The sequence below is a fragment of the Lepisma saccharinum genome, chromosome 3, assembly GCF_977018435.1.
Source record: "Lepisma saccharinum chromosome 3, izLepSacc3.1, whole genome shotgun sequence".
Classification (NCBI taxonomy): Eukaryota; Metazoa; Arthropoda; class Insecta; order Zygentoma; family Lepismatidae; genus Lepisma; species Lepisma saccharinum.
This window is the reverse complement of record NC_139231.1, coordinates 86,020,804-86,031,492: the sequence shown is the minus strand read 5'-3', so window position 1 is coordinate 86,031,492 and position 10,689 is coordinate 86,020,804. Positions and strand designations below refer to the sequence as shown.

Sequence of the window (10,689 nt, the reverse complement as noted above, 5' to 3'; positions counted from 1 at the left end):
TAAAAGTGGTACTTTTCACAATTAAATTCTTTGAGGTTGCAAAAGTAATCAATCTTATACCATTATCATTACTTAATCATGAAGACTTTCTTTGCCAATCGTGGGTTTAAATGTCTCTTCTTTGCCAATCTGTGCATTACAGTCACCTAAGAGAATTTTTATATCATACTGAGAAAATTTATCAAAGACCTGTTCTAACTCTGCATAAAAATCATCTTTAGTATTATCATCTTTATTTATGATAATAAATAGTGAATAAAAATACAGAGTGAGTCAAAAGTCTTTGGACAACTTTTTATTTTGAAACCTAACAGGAAAATCTGGTAATGGGAGATTGTAGTAGGGGGAGGGGGGAGCAATTTGTAGGGTACATGGTGACCATCTTGAAATCTGCCATCTTGAGTGCAGGTTTGAAATTTCAAGTGGGAAGGGGGCAAGTAACATACCAAATTATACTAGCGTGAGCTCAGGAATTTAAAAGTGTCATTGTTTCTTTGATATCTTGTATCGTTTGCAAGTTATGAATCATTTGCAAGTTATGAACACTCAAAGTTTTTTAAAGTCTCATTGTGATGTTCATTGTTTCAGGTGATATAAGATGCCTCTGACAAAGGAACAGAAGATAGAAATAATTCTAATATCCGGGAAACGCAGTTTCAGAGACATTGTAGAGGACTACAACAGGTAACACCGAGACAGACCTCACAGCATGCTCGCGTACGTTATCAGCAAATTCCAAAAAAACTGGCAACTTAAAAATAGGGAACGTAGTGGGCAACCAAAGACTGCCACCTATAAGGAGACTGCAACGATGGTTCTAGCATCGTTTGTGAAGAGTCCCAAACGCAGTACTCGTTGTCTCTGACTGGAAAGTGGTATCAGCCAGTCCTCCATTGTCCGGATATTGCATACCAATCGCTGGCATCCTTATAAGCAGCACATGCAACATAAACTAAACGAGGATGACCCAGAAAGTCGGGTAGAGTTCTGCATGTGGGCTACAAACCAACACGAACTGGATCCCTTGTTTGCACGTGGCATAATGTTCAGCGACGAGGCCTATTTCTGTTTGAATGGGGAGGTCAATCGGCATAATTGTCGGTACTGGTGTGACAGTAATCCAAACTTGGTGCAACAAAGTAAGGAACATAGCCCTGCAAAGGCGATGGTGTGGTGTGGCATATGGGGCACCTGCATCATTGGTCCATTTTTCATCGACACCACCTTAACGGTGCAAGAGTACCTGATGCTCCTTCAGGAACATGTGGTTCCTTCCATTCTGAACCCCGACAGCAACTTTTCCTCTTATTTTCAACACAATGAGGCCCTCCCCACTATGGTGTTGGTGTGCGTAAATGGCTCGATGCACAATTCCCAGGGAAGTGGATTGGTAGCTGTGGTCCCGTGGAATGGCCACCAAGATCACCTGACCTCACACTCCTCTATTTCTATCTGTGGGGCCATCTCAAGCAGATGGTGTATGCCAAGAAACACCACGATACAAGGCACCTACAGGTACGTGTGACCACATTTTACCGGATATTCTCCTGCATGTGCAGTCTGAGTGGATACGGTGTCTATGGTTGTGCATAGGACATGACGGCTATCACATAGAACATGTGCTGTAGCATGGCATTGGTAGGTGATTTTAAGCTTTGAGTGTTCATAACTTGCAAACGATAAGATATCAAAGAAACAATTACACTTTTGAATTCCTGAGCTCACGCTAGTGTAATTTTATATGCTACATGGCCCCTTCCCATTTGAAATTTCGAACCTACATTCAAGATGGCGGCCATGGTCACCATGTACCTCTACTCCCATTACCAGATTTTAAATTTCCTGTCAGGTTTCATAATAAAAGGGTTTTCCAAGACTTTTGATTCACCCTGTATATTATTTAAAATGTTTAGTTAGAAGTAATACCAATATATGAATCCCCTCCCTCTTCTTGACAAAAAGTAAGATTTTATGGTGTTAGCAATAAGATTATGTGTTTATTCTTCTTTTAGAATTTCCTGTTTGGATAACACATCTAGTTTTTCCAGTTTTTTCAGGTGTTCTGCCCCCCTTCTCCCAATTGTTAGTTACTCAAATATATTTCTGTGTGTAGAATTCATCAATACTGCAATTTGCCATCTGATTCGATCACTACATTTTAATTACCTCTCACCTGTTTCCCTTCTGAAGAATCAACAGAGAGGAAAGAAGTTGTGTCTAAGGTAAGCCAATTCCTTGTTTGTTAATGGAAATTCTCGTTTATTGAGGTAGAAGTGCCTTTACTGTAAATAACTATTATACATAGTATGCATATCAGTATAAGTGAAACCAATTATCAAAGTAATTCATATTGCAAAAGTAGTTTTACAATTGTTATAATTGAGTGTTCAACATTATTTAATTTCAAGGTGCATTACGTACAAAATGTTCATAAAGGTGTCTTTGATATGAAGCCTAGATCTCCTCGAAGGTATGTAAATTGTCCTAATGGTTCTGAAGAGATTGATGGTTTCCTGTAAAAAAGGGACAAAGCATTTATGACAATTCATTTTCCAACTTTTTTTATAAACAGTTAATTTAATTTGATTTATTATGGAAAATGAGAGTTAATGAAGTGAAAACTTGTGAAGTAATAAAAAATTAGAACATTTACTGTATGTGTCTGTCTGTCTCTCTTTATTTCAGCACATTGCCACATATTCAGATGTTGTTCATTATAGATATGTTCAACCATATTTGTAGGCTTGTAGTGAACAGAACTGGTATCCATTACTAGCCAACACCCATTGGAAGTGACGGAAGAAGAGGGCATGCAGATCTACTCTCTTTCACTTTGTTGTGACTATTGAGATTGGCAAATGCCATATTATAAGAAGAAAAACAGATAAACCTAAGAAGAAAATTAATTTTCATTAACAATGATTGAAGGTTGAATGACTTTCTCTCAACAGTCCTAGATATTCAAAATATGTGTACAGTAATAGTTATGGCTAAATAGTGAACTAAATCCATTATTACGTACAAACTTTCTTTCATTTAATTGTTCTCTACCTGTCCCGTTGTTATTGAACTTTTTTCCAGATTTTTAAATTTTTTGTGAACATTATAATACGTCGTCGGACAGCTGATAAAACAAGGAAGTTTTTCTAGTAGTTTGTACACTTAGTGTCTTACTGATATTTTGAGATATTTGCTGTTTTTTGGGAAGCAACTTTATTGAGAATTTAAACATCGAATAAGTTTTGACCTGCTCTTTGAAAACATTCGGCACTTTTGATTGTTTTACTGTGCATAAAACATTGTCAACGTGTTGGCATGACATACAAATTAAAACAAGATGAATTCGATCACCACTTTTTTCTTATTTTAATTTTGAACCTGGAAATCGGGAGTTTTTCAACAAAATCAATAAATGTGGAATATTGCGAAAATGGACCCCCCTTGGTATAAGGCACTTTAGGGTTAAATTTGTTGCAAATTCGCTGTACTATCATGCCTTCAAAGGAATATGTCGAGTTTGAGGTAACCCTGTATATTGTCAAAAATTATTTTTAAATACTGGCCTCCTTTATCGCCTTTAAGGTAGAATTATGTTTTTAAAAAAATATACAAACTGTGAAGGAAGAACATTCTGCGTTTCTTCTGCATCCTTGTGGTATAAATCTAGAAGATCAAGTAGTTTCCTAAGCAGGGTCTTCCGTTTAGCTAATATTTCTGCTTCATCTTCACTAGGCTCACATTGAACCTGCAAGAAAGAGAATATGTATACAGTAGCTACATTTCTTGTAAGAATGGGGAATTCAAGCATCACTGAATTATGAGTATGGGGTATTAGATATGTGCAAATACTGTATATTAGGACTAATTGTATGCAATGATATCGGCCACTGAAGCTGAAGCAGTGTTACAAGTCATTATTTATTCCAAGTTTCAGATACAGCACTTTTAAGGCCATTTTACACTGAAAACTCTAACAAACAACAAGAACAAGTCAATATGGTTTTAGGTAAAAACAAGGAAGGTTAAATATAAACATAAGACATAAACAAGCTTTGCCTAAATGTGGATCTTAATCTGTTTTTAAACCAGTTTTTAATCCATCCTTATATGTACACTATCATGGGCTATTATGAATGTAGGTATTTTGACTTTAGCATATTAAGATATGACAATTTTCTATTATTTTAATATGGCTTCCCCAGTAGCACAGTGGTAACATTGTTGCCTTGTAATCGAGCAGTCCCTGGTTTTGATACTCAGTGGATGCATGTAGTAGTTCAGATCCCACTCTAAACTGTAGGTCTGGTCCCGATTAGCCTAGCTGTGCATAAAGAGGACTTAAAAACTCAACTCTGTTAATATTTATGCATGGTTCAAAAGCAAAATTAGTTTCTAATGAAAAATTATTAATTCATGTAAGTTTATTACACTCCCCCTTTGTATTCATCACATTTCATGGAGCAATTATTCTGTGGAAGATTACCAATACACATAGGTGGGGTGAGAGGGGGCAATTGCTTCCCCTAATCATTGACGTCCGCAATTTTTTTTCGCGGAGGGACAAGCAAGGTATTTTTCCAAGAGGCATATTACCCCGATAATAGTGTGCCCTCCCTCAAAAAACCTCTTGAATTTGAAATTACCACATTAATGTAAATTACTATGATTAAAATAAAATTATACGTGTGAAACATATACTTTTAGGTTGACATTCGATTTCTGAGGGGCAGGTGTGGCCATCTTTGCCTCCCCCCCCCCCTTTCAGACGTTCATGTCCCTACATTCACCTAGAAATTTAGTGTAGAGGAATCTTATCGCCGTTATTAAACGCTATTATACTCTTCAAGAAAATGAAGTATTGTCAAGCCGATTAAAGTTCAAAGCAACTATGGGGGAAGGAGGTGCAGTGGTCCAACCACAGGAGGCAACCTCAACCATGGACGGAAATCAATTCTAGGGGGCAAACATTGAAGTAAAAGGAAGCAAGACTAGTAGAATCTAAGAGTAGCAGGACAAAAGGATACTTCACATGGAATTAGTTTTTACGTCTTCCAAACGGCCAAGAACACATGCAGAGGGGAATTTCCCCCTTGACATCAAATTTTTATACATATAAAAACACATTTTGTAAAATTTTCTTGCTCACTTCGCTCGCAAATTCTGCTTTTCTTACAGTCTTGTCAAGTTCAGAGTTGTAGCTAGGGGGTGGCGGGAGTTGGCCCTGGGATCCGAACAATCTAAATGAAAAAAAATGTAAAAGAGAATACCATGGCGTCTCATGAATTATCTTACACCATATTAAATCAATATTGTTTTCAGTTTGCAAAAATTTGGATCTAAAAATTTTCTTGTTCGCTTCGCACGCAATTGTAATGCATTGTAAATTGCAGCGAGAGAAGTTATAACTACTAATGACTTTAGACTCTTGCTGCTAACCAGTTGTGTCTTAAATGCATCAACACAATTGTTTGGAGGAAAAGGAGTGTGGCACATTTCAGAGAAAAATTTATTTATTCGTTATGGTGCCTCTATGTTGCTGCATTACAGAAGGTTGTTTGCTTTATATCCGACCATTTTTGACGGTTACTCACCTTAAGAGATACCACGCCGCCACCACCGATCATGTTCTATTGGACCCCCAGCATTCTAGACTATCGCCCGGCATCGCAGTTTCCATTGCAGCAAGCTCCGGCGCAGGACAGGCATGGGAATTCTGTCCCACTCCTCCCTGCAAGCTTTCCATAGACTATCCAGGGTGCGCGGGCGGCGATGTTGAAGACGTCGTTTCAACAGTCCAAATGCGCAAAAATCCATTGGACTGGCATCTGGGCCTTTCACAGGAATGTCTTCCAACGGAAAGACACGAATTCCTAATTCCTCTGCCATTTCCTGATAAAAACGTAGTGATGTTCTGGCGGTATGACTCGAAGCCTTGTCCATATGGATCATCACCTGGTTCGCGTCCATTCCATACAATTGTGGGATGTCTCTCCAATAGATAGGTGTCAGAATGGAGTCTTGGAAGTATCTGGCATTCACCACGTTTTTGTTTACCTTGCATATCATCAACTTACCCTCATATCCGAATCCCATCACAACCATAAAGCCATGAGGGAAACTTTCCCTGCACTGACGAACAAAGTTGCTGCGCCCCTTGCCGTCAATATCACGGTATGTGATCGCCCGAATGTGACCACCAGCAGTGAGATGGCCATATGATTCATCCATTGTGACAACTTTCTTCCATTTGGAACCCGCCCGGTACTTTTTGTCTTACGTTCGGTAATGTGACGCAGTAGAAGGTGGTGTACACGGGCCTTCCGCACACACTTCAACCTACGGGTGACACTTTGCTTGCAGCCCTTCTCCTGGTGGTTTTCGTGGGTGAATGTTTCGCAAGGAGAGCCTGCTGTGTGTAACGGGCCACAATAGTTTTCGCAGTAGTCACCCCGAGTGTTAACTCATTCTCCCGACACTGTTTCACAATGCGTACATATGGAAACTTAGCATGGAAAAGGGCCATTACGTAACCCTCCCAATACCGGTTGTTTTTTGGCACCATTTGATAACATTCACTACCAACACTCTCGCACCTACAAGGTCAGACACAACACTGCTCCCACCAACAAACCCATAGTTCCAGCATGATACGCCAGGTGGCAGCACCAAATCGAAAATGGTCGGATATAAAGCGAACAACCTCTGTATATATATGCAATGAAACTAAAACAGTGAGATAAAATGAGTTTTTTCTTTCTCAACTGAACTTTCATCGAGGCTTTTGCCCGCCCTAATCAGAGGGTCTGTGCACGCCTATGCCAATACATATATGTACTTCTCGGAAGATAGAGAAAATATTCCACTTACCTCAATAGCTTCCCTAACAGCCATCACTGCAGAAGACAGACAATTTTCCAGATTTTCATTCCTGTCTGCGAGAAAGCTGTTTCGTTTATACAGTGTATCAATGGTTGCTTCCTTGTCTTGAATCATCCTCTGGGTTTCATGCAATTGTTGTAGTGCAAACTGGAAATCTTCTTTCCCTTGCCTTATCTCCTCCTTATATCTTGCACACATGGCTTCTGTATCCTTGAATATCTCGATCTCATCTTTCAGACTTTCAATTTCCTGTGTTAATCTTTGAATAACCTACAGAAAACAAGAAATGATCTGAATTGATGAATACAGCTTAACCAAGATGAGAAAACCCCAGGCAAACTCACAAACTAAAAAGCAGTCATGTGCTTTCTCTTCACTCATGCCTGTGAGCCCTGTGTTGCCACATTTGTTGCAACTGGAACAGGTTATTTCCCCATGCAAGTGTAACAGACATGTGCTGTATTTAATTGTACATATGTTTACAGAGGTGAGCAGCCTCTCCAACTCGTTCTTAGTCATCTGAACGTGGTTTTTATTGCTGACAACTCGGGTTCATCTGCACTGAAATTAGCAATAGTCATAATTATGCACATACCAAAGTCACCTATGGACAGTTTATGTTTCTAAAACCTTGTCACCACTCTTCCCCAGTTTTTTATTTTCCTGATAAGGTTTTCCAATCCTTGCACTCCAGCTGCTACATGCTTTTGTAGCTTGTTTTATGTGATATTAACTTTCATTTATCACTTCAGGATAAAAAATTCAACCACCGTTTGTACCAAGAGGGATCTATAAAATTACTCCACTAATGTATTCAATAACATTTATATTTTGTTGTACCAATAACACAAATCTATAATAGGGAAAGGGTCAGTGGGCTTGGTCCATAAGGCATTGAATGAGTAATATGAAAAAAGATTAAAGCATCAACAACCAGTGAATATATTGGTGGTCTATTATATAAATATTATTGTAGATTTGCAAAATTATCTTGTTCCATTGGTAATAGTGAACAAGGAGAATATCATCTGCATACACCAAACAGAGGACCAGATCCGACTACCACATGCAGAAAATCAGTTGCAATTTATCAACCAGTTGTTATTTGTCATGATGGACTGACCAACCAACAAAAACAAATGAAATTAAGAGAATAATAAATATTAAGAAATAACAGTACTCATTAATCCATAGTACCATGCTTCAGAATTTCTCTTTCCCTTCTGCCGTACCTGACTTTTAATAATATAGTATTTTCCTAGTCCTTCCCACATTTAAATTCACTATAACTTTACAACAAACGGAGATATTTCAGTGAAATAAAGTTTGTACTGCACAGCAATCTTTAAAGTTTTACCTGGTAAAACTGCACATTGAGAGAATCACGTGACTGCGAGTGATCAGGTGATTCCAAAATGAGAAGTCAGTGCGTTTTGTGGTATGCAGACGTTCTTCCTTCCCCAGCTGATTGCACTTGGTATCCAGGATGACATGCACTTCCAGCAAGACAGGACACCTCCCCATTTTACTCTTGCAGTCAGAAACTTCCTGGATCAAGAATTTTAGAGATAGGTGGATTGGCTGTAGAGTACCCACATCATGGCTCACAAGCTCGCCACATCTGGCTCGCTGTGACTTTTGGCTGTGTGGGTATGTTAAGATGGAGGTGTACGTGGAAAAGCCAAGATATCAGGATGACCTCAAAGCAAAGATATTTGCAGTCATCGCGGGACATTTCGGATGAGCAGCTCCAGAGAGCCATTCTGGGTTTCAGGACAAGATTGCAGGAATGCATCGATGTGAATGGTGCCCAGTTAGAGGTGGGGCAATGAGGATGACAGATATGCAGTGTTGCCAGGTAAGATTTTAAAGACTGCTGTGAAGTACAAACTTTAATGCACTGAAATATCTCTGTTTGTTACAAAGTTATAGCGAATTTAAATGTGGGAAGGGCTTTAGGAAAACCCTGTACTATTACTGCAGCCACTGCGCACTTTGAAGCTTGCTTTCTAGATTATTTATAACTTCCCTTCCTTGTTTCATTGTCTAAAAAGTTCATCAACATTAAATATTAAGCCTCTGTTTTATCTGCATACAGTTATTCCCTTTATAATAAACACTTGGCACTTAATGAGCAGTGAGCTTTTTACACTGCTGCAAAATTTGGGAATGGAGACAACAGATTGCATCAACTATGTTCCCTCCACTTTTTTACAGTTGAAATTTCAATGACAGTGCCACAGGAGCATTCATATTTTGGTCAAGCTGTACTTTCTACTAGGTATAAGCTGACATGAATTTTTGTTCATAATGATAAAAATACCAGTATAAAATGTATGGATACTGACACCTTATCTGATATAGAACATTCATAAAATATAGTATCATAATGGCAGAATTTAGCATGAAGTCATTATCAGCAGCAATTGTACTAATGTACCAATGTTCCTATATTGGCTGATACTGATTAACTTGTTCCATCCCCACTTTCTAAGTTGTTTGGCCTAAGCTGTTGCTGTTCACATGCTTGTCAAATGATGATATTTGTAGCAAAATTCATGTGGCATTTTGCTAGGGGAAACCCATTCTATGGATAACCTGCATGGGAACACACAAATGTGTGTACAGCACACTCACCAATACCATGAAAACTATGCAAAAACAAACAGTTTTAATGAGACATAAAAGAAGGATGAAACTATGAAGTGGCAAGAGTGTGTGCATAAGCATGATTCCCTGGTTTCCATTTGCTCCTTGCTGTCTCACCAACATTTTCCTAGTTTCCGATTGGCACAGGAACTGTCAAGTGATTGCTAACGCAAAACAGTTTCTATTAGTGTGGAGTTTCTCAATGTGTTTCTTCCCATTTATTTGCTCTCAAGTTGTGTGTGTCACATATCACTTTCGTGTGACAAGTTCACACATGCTCAGAAATTCTATATAACCCCAGTACTACTGCACAAAAATTGACTATGCCAATAAAACATCTAAGGAAAATACCTGAAATGTAAAGTTACTGAGAGAGAAGTTTGAAAGTTTTGTTCTATTGATTTCAGTGGCCATGACTGTCACCACCATCAATCTTGAAACCTGTTTCTTCACTGGGAAACTTCTGGATCTCCCTTTTTTTTTCTTTTTTTTTTTGCAAGAGTCACTCGGTCTGCTGCTGCAGCTGTAAAACTAGACATGCTGCAGCAGCTCATCTAGTGCAACAGGAAGTCTGTCAAGCAGTGAAGCAACAGAATACTTACATATTAACATGTCTAAATATTCTAAACAACTTTAAAGTGATACAGTGTTAGTATTGGTTCAGCTTGTTGTACAAGAATTTGTATGTCCAACATTTTGCATATTACATATACAACTTCCGCTTGAGAACTTTTATAAGAGCCCTTTCTGCAAATTGTATGATTCTATGTAACCCTTGTGAAAAAAATGATTTGCCTATTAATTTCAGTGACTTGCTCTGAATGGCAACAGTGATGCCAAAATTGATAGGAAATGAAACTTTTTTTTCTGCAAAAACTTCATACAAGTGTAAGAAGTGTAGCTTGATACTTTCCATTGTTTCATATTTAGACAGTGAATGAACTTTCCAGAGTTGAGAAAATAACAAGACCCCCCCCCTCCCCACACATACACACACATATTGTTCTTACCTTGCATTGGACAACAGACTTCTCTCTCATTTCATCTTGCAGCGACTCGAGGATCTCAATTTCATTCTTCTGTTCTTGGTATCTCCTTTTAAGCCTCATATTCTCTTCAGCCAGACTTGCTGACTGATCAACAAGGATTTCAAACTGTGAA

The 10,689-nt window shown here is 38.5% G+C and overlaps 1 protein-coding gene across 1 annotated transcript; it reads right to left on the bottom strand.

Moving 5' to 3' along the window:
- Window positions 1–2,422: 2,422 nt before the first annotated feature.
- On the bottom strand, window positions 2,423–10,678 carry LOC145985891 (uncharacterized). Its single transcript, XM_083120025.1, has 4 exons — window positions 10,539–10,678; window positions 6,868–7,149; window positions 3,615–3,745; window positions 2,423–2,513 (listed from the first exon to the last, which is right to left on the bottom strand). Exons 1-4 carry the CDS (start codon window positions 10,635–10,637, stop codon window positions 2,429–2,431), a joined length of 597 nt encoding a protein of 198 aa, XP_082976151.1. The 5' UTR covers window positions 10,638–10,678; the 3' UTR covers window positions 2,423–2,428.
- Between the last annotated feature and the right edge of the window lie 11 nt (window positions 10,679–10,689).